Consider the following 23,747-nt stretch of genomic DNA (forward strand, 5'->3'; position numbering starts at 1 on the left):
AACAGAATTGCATTGTGATGCTTCTAAATTTGGCATTGCTGGCATTTTGATGCAACGTGGTTTGGATGGGTTGCTGCGAGCCGTAGCGTATTACAGTCGAAAAACCACTGCAGACGAACAAAAATTGCACTCATTTGAATTAGAAACACTTGCTGTAGTCGCTTCTTTAAACCGTTTTAGAGTGTACTTACTTGGCGTAAAATTTAAAATCGTAACTGACTGTAACGCGTTGCGGACTACACTTACCAAAAGAGATCTTATACCTCGTATATCTCGTTGGTGGGTTCAGTTTCAGGAGTACGACTGTGAGATAGAGTACAGGCCAGGGTGTCGTATGGCACACGTAGACGCTCTCAGCCGTGGTCCTGTTGCTGACCCCACGAATGATTCACGACCTCATGTTATCGATGTTCTGAATATTGATGTTAAAGATTGGATAGCAACAGTACAAGATGACGATGATGAATTGAAGCGTATTAAACACATTTTGCAAGACGAAGATACTAAATTGATAATAGATGTTCAAAAGAATTACCGGTTGAAGGGAAATTATGTATACCGAATTTTAAAGGACGGGAGTCTAAGGTGGGTTGTGCCTCGTGGTGTTAGGTGGCAGGTTTTGCGCATGAATCATGATAATGTTGGGCATTTCGGTTTCGAAAAAACTTTAAGTCGATTGCGTAACACTTATTGGTTCGCAAAAATGCGGCGATTTACAAAAAAATACGTAGCCGCGTGTCTTGAGTGTGCTCACCATAAGGCTCCAGGAGGATGCAAGGAAGGGCTGTTGCATCCGATTCCAAAGATCGAAAAGCCTTTCCACACAGTTCATGCCGACCATCTAGGTCCGTTCGTGCGCTCTAGGAGAGGCAATATGTATATACTTGTTATAGTTGATGCGTTCACAAAGTATGTTGGTATTCGGGCTGTAAGAGACACAAAAACGAGTACTGCTATAAAAGTTTTTAAAGAACACTTTAGTTATTTTAGGCCTCCGTCTCGTCTGATAACAGACCGAGGGTCCTGTTTTACTAGTGCTAAATTTAAGGAATATACAAACGAAACAGGTATTAAGCACGTGCTAAATGCAGTTGCCTCACCTAGGGCGAACGGCCAAGTTGAACGATTTAACCGTACAATACTGGACGCTTTAAGTACTTCATGTCATGGAAAAAACGATAACACTTGGGATGAATATGTAGGACAAATCCAATTAGGAATTAATACTACGGTAAATAAAACGACAGGTAAAAGTCCATCGGAATTATTATTTGGCTGTAACTTTATAACCACATCAGAAAATAAGTTAAATGATGCAATAGATGAAATTTCCGAGCGAGTAACAGGTGATAATTTAATACAATTAAGAACGGAAGCTAAAGATAAAATAGATAAACAACAGGAATATTCTCGAAGGAAATTTAATAAACATAGGCGGGTAGGCAAGTCTTATAATATCGGCGATTTGGTTAGAGTAGAAAGGACTATTACAGATAAGGATCACATAGGTAAATCAAAAAAGTTGATCCCTAAGTTCCATGGGCCGTACCGGATTATAAAAGTTCTACCGAATGATAGGTTTCTAATTGAAGATACACCTCTAACTAAAAAGGGAAACAGAAAATATGAAAATGTTGTAGCACTAGACAAGATTCACCCCTGGCTTAGTTTTAAAGATTATACCAGTGATAGTAGTGATATGAATGATAAGGATAATTGTAACTCAAGTGAGACTGATTAAAGTTAACGTTATTATGCTAAACTTAGAAAGATTAACAAAAAAAAAACAATAATAAGTAACCTGATATAAAAAAAAAAAAGAATGAAAGATATTGCTGTTATATTGTTATACTGTTACCTTGAGGATGTTTAGTGATTAGACTATATTCAGTGCAGAAATGAATGGTATTATGTAATTAATACTGCACATATGGCTATTTACTGTGATGAGCTGATGAGACTAGTATAGTTGTTATTTAGTTTGTGAACGATCAGTGCAGAACCGAATGGTGTTAAGCAATTAACATCGCACAGATGGTCGTAGATCACAACATATTATGATGAGACTGGTAGTGTTCTTATTTTTGTTATTTAGTTTGTGAGCGATCAGTGCAGAACTGAATGGTGTTTAGCAATTAGCACCGCACAGATGGTCGTAGATCACAACAGATTATGATGAGACTGGTAGTGTTCTTATTTTTGTTATGTAGTTTGTGAGCGATCAGTGCAGAACTGAATGGTGTTAAGCAATTAGCACCGCACAGATGGTCGTAGATCACAACAGACTATGATGAGACTGGTAGTGTTATTATTGTTATTATTTAGTTTGTGAGCGATCAGTGCAGAACCGAATGGCGTTAAGCAATTAACACCGCACAGATGATCGTAGATAACAACATAGTTTAATGAGATTAGTTATAGTGTTATTATTGTTGTTATTTAGATTGTAAGTGATCAGTGCAGAAACGAATGGTGTTAAGCAATTAACACCGCACAGATGGTCGTAGATCACAACAGACTGTGTAATTAGATTTACAAAATGTGATGTTCCCTTGTTTTGTTTTGTTTGATTATTTAATGTGTTAATGTTGCAATTTTAACTGAACTTGTTTTTCTCATTAATTATATGGGGAGGACCCCACTTTAAAAAAGGACGGCCGAGCTGTAAGGTCATTTATAATGATAACATTATGTATAACAGTTTAATACTAATTCTGTACTATATCTCTCTATGTATGTTCTAGGGTGTTATTAGATTTTGATATGACAACTCTATGTCAAACTGGGTAACGTCATTTTGATATGGCAATACTATATTATTTTTTTAATAGAGCCTGACAGATAATTAGGAGGGAGAATTGACGTTTTGCTGAAAAACATTTGTCCTGTTGATTTTCTTAATTTCACTAATAATATATGAAAATATCTACTGGAAGTGAGTTTGATTCAAGACCAAGACAAGACCTTTATACCTATTACCTTTTCATAATACCAAAATCGCATAATCTGACATATGGATTTACCCGAGTTTGAAGTTAAGCGACTCACATGTATGAACTTGCACATAACACTAATCAATGTGTAAATTGGGCCTTAGGTATGTATAACGAGTAAATAATATAGCCTGTTAATTTTCATACCTACAACGCTGCGGTCCTCCAAAATAAAAATAAAGTTTTCCTTTAAGAGCGCTCTTACAAGAAAAGTCGAAATAATGCAAAATTGATGATACTAGTCGACAAAATTCAGGACTTTGTGCTCATTATTAGAAACAATGAGTACTTGTTCCAGTAAAAGCGTCTTCTTATCTTTTTAAATATCGTTGTAAATATTAGAAAAAGGACTTATTAAATTAGTAATGATTTTTTTTCTGATGGTCGTTTCCGAAAAACCCCGTGAAGCACTGAACGGCAAGCTCTTATCTGGAAATGTTGAGAAGTTTACTCTGCTAAACCTGGCTATTTTGTATTACTAATACCCTGTACTTTAGGCATATCAAACGATATTTTTCCTACACACCTTTGAGAAAGAGAAAATCAAAGTAAAACGAACTCAATTTTCTCTCCGAAACAAGTGTCAATTCCTGCGAAAATCTACTTAATATCGAATTCATTTTCATACTCAAGCAATCTGCAACGTTTGCTTATACTGTTGGTATACATTAGTGTTTATGAAATTCTACTATAATTTTTTGGCAATTTTTTGAAAACTACTCTATATTACCGATGACGCGCGCTGCGCCAGCTCAGTGCCGCGGCAAAGCTTGTAGAGGTAGGACGTGTGTCGGTCGGCTCCGCACATTTTCAACGACGACGACGAGATTTTTTATCATTGTGTGCGGCGGGCACCGTGTAAAACGCTATACTGTGTGCGTGTAAACCGCAACGAGAGACTTTGATCCTAGCACTGTTTTTATAGTATTATAATTTATAATGGTACAGTTTAATAAACTACCGGACAGGATTAAAAATATTTGAAACGACCTGACATTCTATATGTATTAATTTTGACTCAAGATAGTACTCAGGGTCTGATGATGGAGCCGGAAAGTGGTCACCGGTACCAATCAACCATGCAACTAAACCACTTCGTGTTTAGGCTCGTTTTATTCGTCTCAACAAGATCTTTGATACAAGATAGTACTCAGGGTCTGATGATGGAGCCGGAAGGTGGTCACCGGTACCAATCAACCATGCAACTAAACCACTTCGTGTTTAGGCTCGTTTTATTCGTCTCAACAAGATCTTTGATACAAGATAGTACTCAGGGTCTGATGATGGAGCCGGAAGGTGGTCACCGGTACCAATCAACCATGCAACTAAACCACTTCGTGTTTAGGCTCGTTTTATTCGTCTCAACAAGATCTTTGATACAAGATAGTACTCAGGGTCTGATGATGGAGCCGGAAGGTGGTCACCGGTACCAATCAACCATGCAACTAAATCACTTCGTGTTTAGGCTCGTTTTATTCGTCTCAACAAGATCTTTGATACAAGATAGTACTCAGGGTCTGATGATGGAGCCGGAAGATGGTCACCGGTACCAATCAACCATGCAACTAAACCACTTCGTGTTTGGGCTCGTTTGATTCGGCTCAACAAGATCTTTGACTTAAGATAGTACTCAGGGTCTGACGATGGAGCCGGAAGGTGGTCACCAGTACTAATCAACCATGCAACTAAACCACTTCGTGTTTAGGCTCGTTTTATTCGTCTCAACAAGATTTTTGACACAAGATAGTACTCAAGGTCTGATGATGGAGCCGGAAGATGGTCACCAGTACCAATCAACCATGCAACTAAACTACTTCGTGATTAGGCTCGTTTCATTTGTCTCAACAAGATCTTTTACACAAGATAGTACTCAGGGTCTGATGATGGAGCCGGATGGTGGTCACCGGTACCAATCAACCATGCAACTAAACCACTTCGTGTTTAGGCTCGTTTGATTCGTCTCAACAAGATCTTTGACACAAGATAGTACTCAAGGTCTGATGATGGAGCCGGAATGTGGTCACCGGTACCAATCAACCATGCAATTAAATCACTTCGTGTTTAGGCACGGTTTATTCATCTCAACAAGATCTTTGACACAAGGTAGTACTCAGGGTCTGATGATGGAGCTCGAAGGTGGCCACGGGTACCAGTCTACCATGTAACTGAACCACTTCGTGTGGGCTCGTTTGATTTGTCGCAACAAGATCTTTGACACAAGGTAGTACTCAGGGTCTGATGATGGAGCCGGAAGGTGGTCACCGGTACCAATGATGACTGACCTGATGAATGACCACCTTCCAGCTCCATCATCAGACTCTGAGTATCACCTAGTGTCAAAGATCTTTTTGAGACGAATCAAACGAGCCTAAACACGATGTGGTTTAGTTGCATGGTTGATTGGTAATGGTGACCACCTTCCAGCTCCATCATCAGACCCTGAGTACTGTCTTGTGTCAAAGATCTTGTTGAGACGAATCAAACGAGCCCAAACACGAAGTGGTTTAGTTGCATGGTTGATTGGTACCGGTGACCACCTTCCAGCTCCATCATCAGACCCTGTGTATCTTCAGTGTCAAAGATCTTATTAAGACGAATCAAACGAGCCTAATCATGTTACTACATGGTTGATTGGTATCCGTGACCACCTTAATTATCACCATTATCATCAGATCTGAGGATCTGATGATAATGATGATGATTAAGGTGGTGGTCATACCAGTTCGTTTTTAAACCCTCGTTGATACAAACTTTACAACCTATAGGTACCAAATGCAATGACGAAACATGTAAATAAGCGAGTACCTATAATTTCTTTCGAGTAATATACCTTCATAAGTACGAGTATGGGGCTATTCATAAATTACGTCGTTTCAAATGGAAGGAGGGGGGGGGGGGGGTCTGGACATCGGATGATGGTAGCATGTCGTAGGAGGAAACAGAGTCATCCGAAGCATGATTTTTGGATGATTTGAGGGGTGGGGCCCCGGTCAAAAATCGTCAAAAATAGATGACGTAATTTATGAACAGCCCCTATGTACATTTGCACTGCATTTAGTATTTTCGTACTTACCAAATAACAGTTTTAGGACTTTAAAAGTTAAGTACAGTTAGTGTTGTTATGGTTGATTTCAATATGCTTCGCGAAGGATCAAGAATGTTTAATCCATCATTGTAGTGCGAGTGTGGTAGAAGGGATCGGCATACTGAGCTGGCACGGCCTGCCGCAGCGCGTAAAATACCTAAACTCGCTCAACCCCGAAATGTAATAGCGCTCTTAAGTAAATAGCCCTATCGGCGTGCCAATAGATGGCGTTAGAAAGTGCTTGTAAGGGCCTAAGGGCCACCCTACACTAGCGTCTTTTGAGCGTCGGCGTCTGGCGCGGCGTGGGGTGGCTCTAAGACTGCTGTAGGCACGTCATTTAGGGGTCATCCATTAATTACGTCACACGTTTAGGGGGTAGGAGGGGGTCAAGAAAATGTGACATGTTGTGACTCCGGAGTCACAAACATTGTGACGTCCTTTTAACTTCATCACTATTCATAAGTAACTGAAAATTAAATTATATTTTTTTATTCGATGTACATTTAAATAATGAGGTTTTAGAAGTAGGTAATTTTCGTTCCTAATTGGTTTTGTGTTATAAAATTACTGATATTTCTTTTACCAAAAATATTTTTTTTTTTTAAATAATGCCGAGTTAGTATTGCCGATTTCGTTGAAAACAAAATTGCCTAAAATGTGACGTCACACCAGGTGGAGAGGGGTTTGCAAAATGTGACCAAGTGTGACAAGGAGGGGGGGAGGGGTCAAAAAATCTAGAAATTCGTGTGACGTAATTAATGGATGATTCCTTATGTAAGGGGTCATCCATTAATTACGTCACACGTTTAGGGGGAGGGAGGGGGTCAAGAAAATGTGACATATTGTGACATGGGGGAGGGGGGAGACACAAACTTTGTGACGTCACTTTAACTTCATCAGTAACCGAAAATTTATTTAAATTATTTAGTTCGCTGTACATTTAAATAACAAGTTTTTAAAACGAAAATAGTTTATAATCGTTTAATTTCCTATCCTAAGTAGTTTTGGGTTATAAAATTACTAATATTTATATCGTCAAAAATATTTTGATAAAATATTAATAATACTTAGGTACTTACTTAATTCGATTTGGCGATTTCGTAGAAAAAATGTGACGTCACACTAGGGGGGGAGGGGTTTGCCAAATGTGACCAAGTGTGACAAGGGGGGGGGGGAGGGGTCAAAAAACCTAGAAATTGGTGTGACGTAATTGATGGATGACCCCTAAGTTACTTATTTTGAACGAACGCAGCTTTGTATTGATATTTCACCAGTATTATTTACTCGTGTATCATACTTAAAAGCTTGAAATTATACGATCAGATCACTCATACACTATTAGCAAATTCAATTCTGTAAGCAAACAGCCTTTAAGCAGGTGACCTGCTTTGATATTCTAACATCCATTACATATAGCACTTGATATAATGTCAATTATACATATATTATTAAAAGCCACATTGATTGTATATAAAAAACAAGCTGGCCCACCAATAATTTAAGCGAAAAGGAAGTACGCTCGATAATTTCAACTTGTAGGAATTTATAAGTCACTATTACTAAAATAAGTTACATACTCGTATACTAAATAAAACCCATTTAAAACTAAAGGATTTTGGATTTGGTTTAAAAAGGGAATGATTTCCGAGTAACTAGCAGAAGACCTCACGGGAAAGCGAAACGAATATTTTACGCACTTAATAATATTTACTAATTAATGAATCAATCGGAACTAAAGATGACGACAAAGATTAGGTACCTACACAAATGTCACATGGAATACGTCACCCGAAATCCACAAAAACTTAACTTCTTCCTTGATATAAGACCATATCTTGTGTTTTTGTGCAAAGAAATACATCCTTTCCACACGAATCCTACCTACAAGTTGCGGAAACTTTCCAAAAAATTTTAGGAAGATCTCACAGGAAACTTTCATTTTGGAAATCGAGAATGTCGATTCCTGTAAATATGTGAAATGTCCGAAATTTTTATCCAATGTTCCAATATTTTTTGTCCAATTTTAGAAACTGTCTGACGGTATATCAGTAGTCCTACCTATATAACGGAACGGATTATATGGGTATATTCGCGAGCACAAGCCAGAAGCTTACAGGACTTTTTCACTGTTTATCTTGATGTCTGTATAATATCAATAATAACACGGCTCTTCTAGAATAAATTATACTATTCTGTGTCTCTGCTACCTTTTGCTATCACTAAGAATAAAGATGTATATTCTTGATGCTCGCATAGAAATTTTCCTGCCGAATACATTGAGAGATGCTTCTGTAGATCTACCGAATAACTCGGACGGTCGGTGAGAAATTATTACAGATGTAGTGAACAATCGGAATCGTTGGTATTTGTCATGCTACATCAGTCAACGTCAGTACTTTTTGTATTGAGACTGACTGAAATAGCATAACACGTTCGTGCGTTCCCATGGAAATACGATGGTACAGGATTATTCACTACATCTGTATCTGTTTTACTAGGACATTTTGTGTTTTTGTGGGCAACCTCGGCAGCACTCCGCCATTCCATACCGTGCGGTTACATGTGAAAAATAAAACGAACGTAACAGTGCACTTTATCTCGCACCACCACTGTCGCATGTCTAATTATGAGTCATAAAGCGCAATACGCAGAAGTGAGATGCTGGTATCTGTACCGTGTATATAGTTCGTTTTTTTTAGCATTAGAAGGAAGGTAAACAATCTTGACGTGTCTTTTTATTAAATAATATTGAAAAACGGTTTAAAATATAGTTTGTATTACTTATGAAAGCAAAATAATGTAAAAAATCGTATATGATTTATGATTCTAACTTATTTTTGCTGTAACTAATTTTTCAAAAGTAATTTTTAATAAAAAGACATGTCAAGATCGCTTACCTTCTTGCTAATGCTAAAAAAACGAGCTATAACATAATATAGCTGCTTCCCTGTCGTAAGCTACTGAATTGAGTAAGGTGTGTGAAGCACTTAAGTTGGTAGCAGAAAGTCCGTAAGCCTGGCGAGTGCCCCGCAGATCGCTCACGGCATCGGCCGGTTGGGCGACGGCGGCAGCAGCTGCGGCGCCGGCGTGGCGTCCAGGTCGCACGCGGACAGCAGCCGCACCAGCTCGTCGGCCGTCGGCCCGCCGTCCGGGATCGGGGAGTCGTCGACTTCCGCTGAAATGAGATTTAAATTTTGGAACTAGTAACTTTCAATCCGGAGGTCGCGGTTTCAAACCCCGGCACGTACAGTCGACGTCAAAGATATGTTTACACCTATCGCCGTATTACAAGAGAGTAAGGTGCAAAAGCGTAAACATATCTTTGACGTTGACTGTACCAATGAGTTTTTCGAAACTTGTGTACGAAATATCAGTTGACATAATTTACCAGTCGCTTTTAAGTGAAGGAAAACATCATGAGGAAACTGGGCTAATCCCAATAAGATAAGGCCTAGTTTCCGCTCTGGGTCAGATGGCAGTCGCTTCCGTAAAAACTAGTGCCTACGTCAATTCGTGGGATTAGTTGTCAAGCGGACCCCAGGCTCCCATGGGCCGTGGTAAAATGCCGGGATAACGCGAGGAAGAAAAAAAGCCTCTACTTGCGACTTCGTTCCCCTAGAAATCTTTGCGGCGCAGCGGAAAACTCGATCGTATGCTTAACTACGAGTTCCACTAATTGTTGCAGCGAGTGTGTTTAACTGCTCCCCACCATGCCCTCTTTCTACTCCCTAACTGACTTTCTACTCCCATTTCTCCCCTTAATAGGGGATAAGTTTCGCGATAAAGTATTTCTAAGTTATAAAATGTCAATATGGCAAATTTTAACCAAATACCTTTCGTCATTTAGCAACAAAACTTGCTTTGCTACTTCTCTACCAGTGGTTAGCCACTGGTTGGTAATTTGGTATTCCACCTGCCCAATTTCTTTGTCCAATATGCATTATGTTTCACTCTTTTATTAAGCAAAATGTGAGACGCAAATACACATTGGACCAAGATATTGGACAGATGGAATACCACATCCTAAGGGTTGATTTAGATGGCGCGCGATCTCGCATGCGATTTTAGTTAGATTGCGGACTGTTGGCTACGTCCAATTCAACCGACCGATCAAAACCCGCAATGTAATGAAACTCGCATGCGAGTTCTCGCATCGTCTAAATGGGCCCTAAAGATTGGTTTTCCTAGGATAGCGGTGCCGTCATATAAGATCGGTTTTCCTAGGATAGCAGTGCCGTCATATAGCGGCCGTCTCCATACTAAATAATACGGCTAATGAATGAATGAAAACATTTATTTTCAGGCAACTATTGGCCCATAGATAAATACCTTAAAACTAGCATACATATTATTACAAAATATATATCTTAAAACTAAAAACACAATTATGGTTGCGATGCAGTCCGCAACCCCGCAGTGTGCCGCAGGGAGCCGGCCGCGGAACCGCCGGAACTTGACACCCTTCGGCCAAAACTCCTCCTTGGTGAAGGTCGCTAGATGTTCAGTCGGAACATGGATAAAATGCTAAATATGGATGTCGTAGTATTTGTATGGAGACGGCCGCTATATGACGGCACCGCTATCCTAGGAAACTAGAGCAAAAAGTGAAGTAATCTCACCGCTACTACCGCCGACGGAGAGCGCCGGCTTGGCCGCCTTGTCGATGGCGGCGGTGAGGTCCCACATCTGCGCGGCGCCGGAGCGGTGCCCGCACAGCAGCAGGCGCCGCGGCCGCAGCGCGCCCTCGCACTCCGCCACGGCGAAGCACGACACCGCCGAACCGTCCACCGACCGGATTGTGCATACCCTGAGGGTAAAATTAAAGTTGAGTCGAACACTTTGTATGAAGGTAACGGAACGGACGGTACGAAATAGTACATTATTGTCGAGGCTCGGAAGTAGCTACTTGCAGGCTGAGGATTCGTTTTAAACGGACGACCTTGGGAGTCCGTTTAATTGAATCCGAAGCCAGCAAGTAGCCTTCCAGCCGAGTCATATATAGTGCTTTTCTCAAAAATGGTGCAAGAAATATAAATATCATAGAAATATTTTACAAAAGCAACGTTCTTACGTATATATTTTCACAGAAAAAAGCCCTTGCCGCCTTTTTATTTTTTTTAATAAAAAAATATAAGTGTATTTTTCTGCCGAAAATACGCCAACCTATTTGAGACACCTAAATAGTCGCGGTACTAATCATCTGTTTGGCTGTTTAATGGGCCTGTGCCTTCATTTGATATGACCATTTCAACTTTTAAAAAGTTTGGAACTCGACAAATAATGGAATTTGTATGCAACATTGCAGTCCCAAAATCGAGACTGCAATGTTTTTAACTTTTTAATTTTTGACTGACCATAAACTACGCGCTTCGCGACCTATTTTTTAGACGGCAAGGTCGACTTTGCCGTCCATTTTTGAGAAAAATATATGGAAAGTTTGGGACACCTTTTTCAATCGAAATAGAACTCGTGATTCGAACAGTGAGAATTTTGATAGAACCTTAAATCGTCCACAATGCCATGTCGTCAGTGAATTGTCAATTCCTAAATCGTCACCTACCTAACTCATCCATATTGTTATATCGACAATTTCTTATATTTTCCATATTCCTAATATATCCTATAGCCGCCCATACGTCAAACCTTGCCAAGCAAAATGAAATTTTAAATTAGAATGGAACAGGAGACCTTTTTATAGGTCTCTGGGCGGCTAGAGGATATGGTTTATAGTTCGTTTTTTTTAGCATTAGAAAGAACTTGCAAGAAGGTAAGCGATCTTGACATGTCTTTTACTTGAAAAACGCTTTTTAAAAATCAAAAACTATTACTTATGAAAGCAGAAGAATATAAATGATCGTATTAGATTCATAATTGTTACATATTTGTCGTAATTTATTTTTAAAATGTGTTTTTCAACTAAAAGACACATCAAGATTGTTTACCTAATTTCTAATTCTAAAAAAAACGAACTATAGTGTTAACTCGTCACCATTCGTATGTCTCCGATACTAGTGCTAAGGCGATAAAGGCATGGTGAGAAATTAGCACTGTGGTCGATATAGGAAGGAAAAAACCATATGGAAATAAGGTCATCTTAAAAAGGTGACGAAATAGAACTGTGGACAAAGTCGCCCAGAGCCAAGACAAATCACATAAAAGTTTCCAAATTACGATATCTTGTTAGAACATACCTTCTTCCATTCGACGCTAAGCGCACGTACAGCGTGTCCGTATCCGGTACAACTTTCTGAATGAAAATCTGTTCCTCGTCCTGCTCGCCGTATGGTCCTAAAAATTAATGTTTTATAAGACTTTCTATTCTCACGAAATATAAAACTAAAATTATAAGGAAACCTATTTTTAATGCATCATTAGTCTCATCATCTATGGACGTCAAGTTCGAAATAAGGATATTTCAATTGGTAAATTTAGTTGATTTCGGCAAAAAATTCGATTTTGGTCGGTCGCTATAATATAAGAAGTTATCTAAGCTAAGTCTGGACGCCAAGTGCTACTTGAAATATGGCACGGCAATTAGTACACACATTGTAAGTAATACACATTTTATTGTTTAAAACAAGTAGATCATACAATGAGATACATTAAACAAGTACAAAGGCACCACCCATCGGCACTGACAAGCCAGTGCAGAGTGCAGACTTAGCGCTGACGGACGGTTTTCTATTTTTACACATCTTTCGTCGTTAATATGACCCTAAACATATTTAAAATGAAGCATGCTAGGCTCGATCACGCCTATAAAGCAAAAAAATCGTATACGTCGTATTTCAAATCTAGGGTTAGTTTAAACGCTCTAAAGTCTAACCTCCTTATTCATAAACGTTTACTAAAGTTGACAAGCCGATAATAATCGTTTGTCCCTTTCCGACGTATTGGTATGATGGAAAGGGACAAACGATTATTATCGGCTTGTTAACTTTAGTAAACGTTTATGAATAAGGGGGTAAATAAACATTATGATATCAATAACATGTAAAATATTACCGATATCATTACACGGTGTATCTGTGGGACCATCTAGAGCCAGCACAATGAAGCTTGCTTCTGGCGTAATCCCATTTTTCTTGGGCTCTCGACGCGGCGCTCCCCATATCACATGGTTGAAGAAACTAACTACAGCTTCCATAATCGAATTGAAGCTTATTGTAACATGCTTAAGGTTGAAAGTACCGCAGTCGTTGTGTGGCTGGGCGGTGGGTGCCTCTAGCGCGAGCACTTTGAAGGCGGCCTTGGGCGTGGTGCCGGGTTGGGTGGAGATCATTCCTCGGAAGCGAGTCACTCGCCAGGAGCGGACGTGGTTGTATTCGCTGCATACCGATATTAGGTAGTTTTCTGATAGAGAAACCTGAAAGAGATATCGTCGGGTTAGCGTTGGTATAGTTGTTCGATTCGTAACTGGCCCAGGACGGCTAATCCTTTGTTTGTTGTTAAGTAAAACGGCGCTTGCTACTGTCTGCATCGGTCACTTTAACTTTATTGAATTACAACTACTATGGAAATTGCAATAAGATTCAAAATAAATAAACGGAAGTTACGAATCTAACGACTGCACTCCGCAATTTAACCTGCAGTCTTACATTGTAGCCAATGACACTACTACATATTTGCAAATGCTATTTGACACATCAGTACCGTTAAGATACAGTAGATGTCGCAATGGTTCACTAAGGTGTATAAAAACAGTAAAAGAGAAAGGACTATGGCGGAAATATTCGACACCATTGGGTACGGTTCGGTAGCTAGTGAAAAGGTAGGGTAATTCGCTAGTAACTGGCCGCCCTATACTAAAAATGAATTATATTTACCTATAAACAGAATTCATTTTAAAATATGGTGTCAATAACTGGCTTATACTAAAATGAATTCTATTTATAGGTGAATAGAATTTTTGGATTGGGATGGCCAGTTACGAAAAGTGGCCAGTTACTGGCGAATTACCCTAGCAGTGACCAAGAGCAACGAAAAATATATATTTTTTAATTCTTCCTTTACTTCTAACGAACAGTGACGATTTATAGATGTAACGTTAACTTTGGTGACAGTTTTCATCCGGTTGACAGCTTACCTTTGTGATAGTGCTCTGGTGGACAGTGAAGGTCTGGAAAAGTTGCGGGCCGTGGCCCACGGTTTCCGGATGCTGCACTATGACCCGCACTGAGCCGTACCGAGTGCCATATGCTATCTCTATCCAGTTGCCGCACAGATCTAGACAAATAATTCAACTTTATTTGGTTGATAAACAAATGTCCAAAAACATGAATAAAAAGAGCCGCCTAGGAAGCATACCGGTTTTCAATAGATGCCTAATTAATGTTCTAATTTTATGGGTAAACTATAGTACATTGTGCAACATGGGGCGTAGATTAAATATTGCAAACGAGAGTAAGTTAAATCGCGACGGCTTGCCGGAGTTATAGACTCGAATTTGCAATATTATTACGCCCCGAGTTACACACAATGTTTTTCATCACACTTGCGATACAAAAATTAAGTATAAAGACAAAAAACTGTTAATTAATTATGGCACTAGAAACTTCATAACTCCCCAGGGAAAACGCTTTTTCTACAACTCCCGCTAAACCTGCGTGCAATTCCATATTTACTGAGCGAGTGTGATGAAAAAATACTAACGTGGAAGGAAAAGGTGTCACTCCATAGGTAATCGACGTCGATTTATCTGCCGATGTAGAGCCAGCGGCCAGCGACGTCGTTCGATGTTTTTATCGCTCTTTTGACATGGGAATAAGAGCTTCATCTGTCTCGTTTAACTCTGTTCGGAAACGATAAATGAACTGGCACCCTTGATAGAGTCTGAATACGTTTTTAGGGTTCCGTACCCAAAGGGTAAAACGGGACCCTATTACTAAGACTTCGCTGTCCGTCCGTCTGTCCGTCTGTCTGTCACCAGGCTGTATCTCACGAACCGTGATAGCTAGACAGTTGAAATTTTCACAGATGATGTATTTCTGTTGCCGCTATAACAACAAATACTAAAAACAGAATAAAACATACAGCAAACGTGATTTTTGACCAAAGTTAAGCAACGTCGGGAGGGGTCAGTACTTGGATGGGTGACCATTTTCTTTTTGCATTTTTTTCAGTTTTTTTTTTGCTTTATGGTACGGAACCCTTCGTGCGCGAGTCCGACTCGCACTTGCCCGGTTTTTTTACTTGGAAAGAGGAACATGTGATAGATAAATGATTCAGCGCTATTAAAAAGTGCTATGACTTTTGTTTTCCTAAATTTATTGTAACTTGGTGGGAGTTGGAAGGGGTAGACCTCGGCGGACTTTCTCTGATCAGATCGGGGAAATCCTGAAGAAAGGCCAGGTCAAGAGCACCCTAAACCGGCGAGCGTGTATGAGGAATGTTATGAATGTGAAGGAAGCGAAAGAGGTATGCCAGGATCGTAGCAAGTGGAAATCCGTGGTCTCTGCCTACCCCTCCGGGAAATAGGCGTGATTATATGTATGTATGTATGTGTATTGTAACTTACTGGTCTTAGGGGTGAGATACACTGATATGGCTGTGATGGGTTCTTGATTGGGGTCCTTGTACAACTGGGTGACAAGTAGATCATTGTCCTTCATTCGCAGCGGGAATTTTTGCATATCTGTGGACAAAATTATCCTACATAAATATAATGTGAGAATGATATATTTAATGCACGCATATCATGCACTAATCGTTAGCTTTTGGCAGATCTTGAAGGTAGAGCAATAGAGTAGGTTTAGAACAGGAGGTTTATTTTTGCGACTTAAACATGATTACCAAGAATAGAATAGAATAGTTTTTATTCGTAAACACACATACAATAGACATACATAGAAAAAACAGCGAAAAATAAAGTGTCACGAAATGGCCCCATCTCAGGATGTTGCTGGCGACTTCCAGCGCTGATAAAAAAAAGGGATATAACATGAAGACATAAGTAAATACATGACAGTAGAATTAAGTACACGAATTAACCGATCGAACTTGTACCATCCGGTCGGGTCATATCTTGGCGCGGCATTAAGCGCGCATAAATAGACAGCTACAAAAATAAACGAGATATAAGACGGTTTGTGTTACCTATATAGTTGATGGCGCCCGTGTTGGTCCCCAGCAGCAGGAACGAGCCGGCGGTGTCGTGTGTGCTGAGATGCGCCACGTCCTGCGTCTGCCAGTGCTGCGTGCTGGTGTGCCACACGCCCGCCTTGCTCCGGGCGCCCGCTCCGCTCAGCGCCACTAGTTGTGGACCGACGAAGAGTAGGTGCTCCACGCGAACACCCAAGTTGAATGTGCCTGGGAAATGTAGTAAAATAATGTATGAAATGCGCGTAGTCACATGAAAAGGCTAGATTATCACAAGCAGGATACACGCAGTCTTTAGTGCGAGAGTTGATTTGTTTCCTAGCTTATAATAAGTGAAGTAGGTACAATATGGTGTCTAATTTATTTTATACATATCGAAGAAATTCCCAATTCCACCATATTTTTAGATCTCGCCCTCTCCGTTCTACCTTTACTACCCGTCTTGTCATTTAATTTGCGTCATGCGTCTAAATAAAGTGCCAAATGAATCTCACCAACTAATGTCCTCCGGACAGGCTCGCTATGCGTAGAGAATGCCCACAACCGAACCAGCGACCCGCTCGCTATGCCCAACATGACATCGGTTCCCGTAGTGTTTGTGTCGCGGGCCGTCCCTCTATCCTACTAGTTCTCATTCAGCTTTTCTCTCTACCATTGTCTAAATATTGTGTCAAATGAGTCTTACCAACTAATGTCCTCCGGACAGGCTCGCTATGCGTAGAGAACGCCCATAACCGAACAAGCGGCCCGCTCGCTATGCCCAACATGACATCAGTGCCCGTAGTGTTCGTGCCGCTGGCCGTCCCTCTATCCTACTAGTTTTCATTCAGCTTTTCTCTCTACCATTCTCTAAATATTGTGTGAAATTAGTCTTACCAACTAATGTCCTCCGGACAGGCTCGCTATGCGTAGAGAATGCCCACAACCGAACAAGCGGCCCGCTCGCTATGCCCAACATGACATCGGTTCCCGTAGTGTTCGTGCCGCTGGCCGTCCCTCTATCCTACTAGTTCTCATTCAGCTTTTCTCTCTACCATTGTCTAAATATTGTGTCAAATGAGTCTTACCAACTAATGTCCTCCGGACAGGCTCGCTATGCGTAGAGAACGCCCATAACCGAACAAGCGGCCCGCTCGCTATGCCCAACATGACATCAGTGCCCGTAGTGTTCGTGCCGCTGGCCGTCGCCCCGCCGCCCGTCTTAGCGTTCAACGCTATCCTCTCTATCACGGAGTCTTGGACGGGCGATTGGAACACGACGTACCATCCGCATGAATCTGTCAATCTGATGAAAAAAAGTGTTACAAAAGAACGTTAGACCAAGACCTTAATAAAAATCAAATGTAATGTCCCACAGACTTTTCCGTCTCATTTTTTTTTAATAGATTATGCTTTGTTATAGAAAAATAAACTCCTAATACCTAAAATCACCATAAATTCCGCGTTTGTACGATACATACAAGAGATAATTCCGTGGAGTGTTCCAAATATCCTACGATTTTATAAAATTTGTCGTAACGAAATCCAAATCTGCGGTATATTTTGCAGGATTGACTAAAAGTGAAACAAATAGAAATAGTTGGTTTATAGGGCCTTTTAAGACATACCTGTATCCAGTAACGAAGTGTGTGTACGCAACCGCGATCCAATTGTGGTGTGCCTTTATAATTTGAACTTTCATGCTGTCTGCCCACGCGTTTACTGAAAAAAGAACGTAATTGTGACGACAATAGAGTTGGAAGTAGAGTACGTGAATAATTTGTATTTGGACTTACGTTCCGGCGGGCGTATTCCTTTATAACAGTCTGCATTGCCTAGAGAAGCGGCTCTGGAATGTCCACGGCCACATCGACTGAAAACAATATCAACATTTTATTTCTAGCATTACAACCATTGTAAAGTTATATTTACAAAGCAATTGCTTAAACTAGACGCAAAGGAAATGAGGCTATGTTGTATTTGTAAACATCCTACGAGTATCTATTCAGACCTAACAATAAGAAGCAGGTATTGCTATTGCTATGCCACATCATAATAAGTCCCCAAATAGATGTTTGCTTTAGGTACAGTCAACTGTAAAAATATGGGTGCACAAATCATCTCAAAAATATGTCCCATAGCTCTTATGTCTGCGAATTAAGAACTAGGGGACATATTTTTGAATAAGTTGGCTACACCCATATTTTTACAGTTGAATGTACAAGTCTACATTATTTTAGATACTACATACCTACTAAATAATTATGCCGTTATTTATAATCGATTACGATTATTATCAATATGTAGATAGTTTCTTTTCTTGGGATTAATTTGTCCTTGTTTGACTTTTGGACATTTATTTTACTTGATTTTAGGAATGACGCATGTTATTATTAGAGTGGTTTTAATGAAGAAGTGTCTATAATGCCTCTGTCGCTCGCTCTAAAACATATAGGGACAAGTACGAGCGATAACTATCTAAATCACAACATTTGGATGTCCTTTTCATGTCAGTGTATGTTCGAATTGGCCTGAAGATTTATCCAATATTACTTAAGACTCGAGAGAGTCTAGAGACTCTAGAGCAGCCATTCTCAAAGTGTGTTCCGCGGAACCCTAGGGTTCCGCAAAGCCTCTGTTGGGGTTCCGCGAAAATCGGTTCGATCGATTCGGTTACCAGGATTTCGGTATTATTGACCTCAATTGGTCCTGTGATGGTATCCTGCCCACAGTCCTCAGGTCCAGGGAAGAGTTCCTTGAGTGTGTCCTATTACAAGGTGCATCAGCGTTTGACGCGGTGGAGTTCTTTCTAGAACATCCATTGCTATTTCTACTGTTGCTGTTGCTTGGTAATGGAGTGCTTACTGCAAATAAAAAAAAATGAATTTATACACATGCCATGCTGAAAGTTTCTGGATTCTGATATATGAGACAACTTATTTTTTCTAAGTGGCCAGTCCAGGAATTTTCAGTATTGCCCTAAGTATTATACTTGCATTAAGGACTACTACATTAATTCTTACATGGTTAAGTTCTTTTTAAACCCCTATGCCAGGAAATTCCGAGTGACAAAATTTTACAAATGACCATAAGTATTTGTATGTTCAAAATGTTATTGTTACGTTTTGGTAATTAATTTCACGACATCTCACTTTTTTCGAATGCAATCTAATTTGAACTTTAAAATGGAGTGCTAAGGTTAAATTATATTGTAATATGGTCATAATCTCATAATAATATATATATTGCACCAAAAAGAGTTATTATTGTTTATTTATTTATTTGTAATGTGTTATCGTCTACTGAATAAAAAAACTGCTAGATTTACTAAATAGTTTTTGTAAGAATATAGGTATGGGGGATAGTCTTACAAAACTCTATAAAAATCAAAGACATTAAAATTTACATTTTAGTATTCTAAGTGGATAAATCTTACTGTAAATACTTTAGCTCGTCAAGAGTAAAAAATAGAGCAGTCCAAACATAAACAAAATTACAATATTGTTATCTTTTCAATAACTCAGTTATCTTTTGATAAGGATTTATTAATTCTTGCTGATAAATTATCAAATGACATTCGAATGCTTAAGAGCCAACAGGAGTGGTCATTTCTCCATACAAACGTACTCCTCGTTTTCCTCCGTGGTTTTTGAAGCTAGAGCAATGATTTTTTCAACACAGATTAATATTTTCAATATCTGTGTCGGACCGTTTTGCTTTTTTTGATATTTTTGTTTTTTAAGGCGCTAGAGCCCATCAAAAATGGCCAAAATGGCCTAATTGACTATGCCGCAATGAGAGGCGTGGCATTCAAAACTGATATCAATTAGCCAAAACTGCAAAACGGTCCGACACAGATAATTTCATAATCGTTTAGATTTCCAAATTTGGTTACGATTGGTTAAGTTTTGGAGGAGAAAACAGAGGAGTACGAAACCTCGATTTTTTAGATTTTTACGCAGGATTTTTCGCCTTGTCTTTATCACACTACTTTTAGGTGACGCTTCCGTTAGCGAGACGGGTATATTTACTTAAAATATTTATAACTCGGCTTGTTTCGTCTTAATGATATCTCTAGTCTAGTCTACACATTGGTTTCACACCTACTTATAAATAAGCATAACATTTCAATATCGAAAAACTGACTACAAACACGAAACACAAACCACTTTTGAGCAGCTGACTCTATGTCATCATCATTACCAGCTTATAAACATTTCATTGCAGGACCCGGTTCTCCATTCATTGTAAGAAGATGGTTTGGGCTATAGTATACACTGGCCATTTTGTGCGTGAGGAGATTGCCTCGCGTGTATGCTAGCTCTGTGTGGACCCGGCCTATGAATTATGATCCCCCTTAACTCTTACATAGTTCAATGCCGCTTGGGGACTAGACAAATCTTTTTAAATTTCTTCACAGAAGTGTGTTCATTTCGTTCCATATTTTATTTCACTTAAGATTTGCTGATACAAAGTTAGTCAAAAGATATTTAATTTACATGTACAAGTTATAAGAAACCCAAATAAACACCTATATTATTATGCCTTGTTTACATATAACTGATATGTAAGGCTAAATATATTTTGGTAATCTAAAGCACTCATAATTGTCATTAGAGATAACACAAAAACGCCATTATGGTTTAGATAAAAAAAACAAGGTTTTTGATTATATCATACTCTAGAAGTCTGGATAAATGTATGATAATGATAAAACTTATACCACATATTTAATGAAAATAGTACTTAGAGCAGGGGTTCCAAAACTTTAAAAAAAAATTTGTCACCCAATGGAAGGAAATACCATATGGCAAAAACCCACAAAAAGTTTATAAGTTCCAGGTCCTAGCATGAGTACTCTGCCTGGCCTGAAGTCAAAAGGTATGCAGGCTAAACTTAGAAAATATTACAAGTTCAGTAATAAAGTAATAGAAGAAGGAATGAATGATAGGGATTGTCATAAATTTATTTTCTACATGATGTTATAACAGTATCCAATTCTCATGTGAAATTAACCCATGTATACCAGTTTGGGGTCATCCATTAATTACGTCACACGAATTTCTAGGTTTTTTGACCCCTCCCCCCTCCTTGTCACACTTGGTCACATTTGGCAAACCCCTCCCCCCTAGTGTGACGTCACATTTTTTCTACGAAATCGCCAAATCGGATTAAGTACCTAATTATTATTAATATTTTATCAAAATATTTTTGACGATATAAATATTAGTAATTTTATAACCCAAAACTACTTAGGAAAGAAAATTTAACGAATAAAAACGACCATCGTTTAAAAAACTTGTTACAGTAGAGTCCGGTTAGTACGACTCCGCATATAACAACCAACCGCTTATAGCGACGTAAGTATAGGCACTTGTTTGGTTTTAGTACAAATTACTATGAAAGCACAACCGTTTATAACGACTGCGCTTATAACGACCGATCGCTTTTAACGACGGAAATTGACTCAAAATCCGTCCGTCAAGTCCGGTTACAACGACGAGCGACGTAGTTTTTACAAATAAATTGTTGGTAAGAAGCTTACTCCGTCCCGCGCACCCAACTCTCCTCCCCCTTTTGCATATAGGGAGCAAGATGAAATAGATAGTCATGCGACTTTTCGTAATCTTGCAAACTAAATAAAACAATTCCCATTATTCGATTTAGCTTAAACTTCACACACATAATAAAAAAAATAAGATAAATAAGATAATTATGTAAGTTGGGTGACAATGCAATATTTTGGAAGGTACCTTCGAGCTGATCTGTCGATGGACACAGGAGGTGGCCACAGGAACTATGTGATAAAACAACGTCATCTTGATTAGATCCCCAAGAATTACGACTTTTTGTTTTACGGGATTCGAGTAATTTGCGGATGACGAGTGAGTACGCGTACCTTGATGAAAAGTGACTTCTTCTAAACACACAAGTCTCTCCATTTAAGACAAGGTGTCGTAATACTAACGTAAATATATATTTTAAAAGAAATGTTTTATTTCTTTCATTGTCGCATAAGTATTAATAATTACAAAATGATGTAATTATTTTGATTAAAAAATATATTAAAATTGGCGGCTCGTTTTGTACGACGTCCGGTTAGTACGACGTAATATCAGCGGTCCCTTGAGTGTCGTTATAACCGGACTCTACTGTATTTGAATATATGGTGAATAAAATAATTTAAATAAATTTTCGGTTACTGATGAAGTTAAAGTAACGTCACAAGTTTGTGTCTCCCCCCTCCCCCATGTCACATTCTCTTGACCCCCTCCCTCCCCCTAAACGTGTGATGTAATTGATGGATGACCCCTTTGAGAATCCATGTAAAAATCCTTACCCAACTGAAAAGTTTTATGCTATTTTTAAGCATATACATTTTAATGGATCAACATGAATAAAATATTGACTTACAAGGTGGTGGTAGGTATCCATAGAAGAGCACATCTCCACATGAAGAATGATTCATCTCGTCACACAGAGCCAGCCTCCTGCTAAGAGGAGTGATACCAAAGTAGTCGCATTCATGTCTGAGTGCTCTAATGTTGACATTATTCAGGTCTATGTCTCTGGTTCGGAGGAAATTTAAGATGAGCCCAAACAAGTTTGGATCTCGGTCTATGAATATAGCACCAGTGTCATCTCTGACTGTAGGTATGCGCCCACTGAGCAGGGCTGTGAAAAATGTGTCTGGCACCCATGTCAGTGTGTGCCAGGATGTAGCAAATCTGAAAAAGGATAAAAAAATATTTAATTTACATAGGTACAAAAATGGTTGGTTGCTGTGTGCCTTCTTTATTAAATTCTATGTTGTAATATAAATATTACACAAATATATCTACTTAACTGATAAAAAGTAGATAAGTAAATAACATGCTTTTAAGTTTTGAAGCACTAAAAGTTTGCATATCACAATGGTGTACCTATAGTGTTAGACGGATTACTAGGTATAATAAGGGACTTCAATACCAAAGTATTGGAACCACTAAGGTACCAGTTTTAATCAACTATAAAATTAATAAACACATTTGACATTACAATCTTTCTACCACCCGGCTCTGAAAGGCACGATAAGAGGGTAACTAATTAACTGTTTCTAATGTATTTGCGAGAGCCACGTTAGAAACAGTACAGACATTTTTATCTTTCACGTTAAAACAGCCTTAGTTAAACGAGATGTAGATAATATCCACAGCAATATCCAATCGAGATTATTTATAATACCTACTCGAATCCAGATTAAATATTTACATTCCAATCTGTGCAAATAAACAAAATGATTACTTACTTAGTTCCGCCGACGTTCAAGTTGACTATTTCCTGATAATTTGTCATTTAAATCGATTAAATAATATTTTAGCACACTATCTTGTATTATATACGTGGAAACTTTAATATTCCAACTTTCTAAATGAATTGAATCATAATTTTCAGGTCTCCTGTCAACAAACAAACCCCAATCAAAGTAATATAGGTAAATGAAACTGTCAACGTCATGTCAAATAAGTTTTGATTAGGGTTCTGTATTGATCAAAAAAAGGTTCAAGATTCAGTTACATAGTATTGTAAGGTACCTACATAGATTTTGTTCA

General features: G+C 38.9%; 1 protein-coding gene across 1 annotated transcript; it reads right to left on the bottom strand.

Annotated features, from left to right (window-relative positions):
- Window positions 1-7,001: 7,001 nt before the first annotated feature.
- On the bottom strand, window positions 7,002-23,632 carry LOC134673525 (BTB/POZ domain-containing protein KCTD3). Its single transcript, XM_063531523.1, has 13 exons — window positions 23,444-23,632; window positions 22,570-22,883; window positions 18,854-19,019; window positions 17,952-18,028; window positions 17,784-17,877; window positions 17,244-17,461; window positions 16,174-16,386; window positions 15,596-15,712; window positions 14,165-14,304; window positions 13,270-13,444; window positions 12,270-12,366; window positions 10,698-10,885; window positions 7,002-9,253 (listed from the first exon to the last, which is right to left on the bottom strand). The coding sequence occupies exons 1-13, from the start codon at window positions 23,488-23,490 to the stop codon at window positions 9,117-9,119; spliced, it is 1,983 nt and encodes a 660-aa protein (XP_063387593.1). The 5' UTR covers window positions 23,491-23,632; the 3' UTR covers window positions 7,002-9,116.
- Window positions 23,633-23,747: the final 115 nt, after the last annotated feature.

The sequence above is a fragment of the Cydia fagiglandana genome, chromosome 18, assembly GCF_963556715.1.
Source record: "Cydia fagiglandana chromosome 18, ilCydFagi1.1, whole genome shotgun sequence".
NCBI lineage: Eukaryota > Metazoa > Arthropoda > Insecta > Lepidoptera > Tortricidae > Cydia > Cydia fagiglandana.

Excerpts from the sequence above, each read along its gene's own strand:
- LOC134673525 (XM_063531523.1), bottom strand. The coding sequence starts at position 23,490 with ATGACAAATTATCAGGAAATAGTCAACTTGAACGTCGGCGGAACTAA. Across the intron at positions 19,020-22,569 it reads TGGATACCTACCACCACCTT|TAAGCACTCCATTACCAAGC; the intron begins GTAAGTCAATAT and ends TTTTATTTGCAG. Across the intron at positions 13,445-14,164 it reads ACCAGAGCACTATCACAAAG|GTTTCTCTATCAGAAAACTA; the intron begins GTAAGCTGTCAA and ends TATCTCTTTCAG.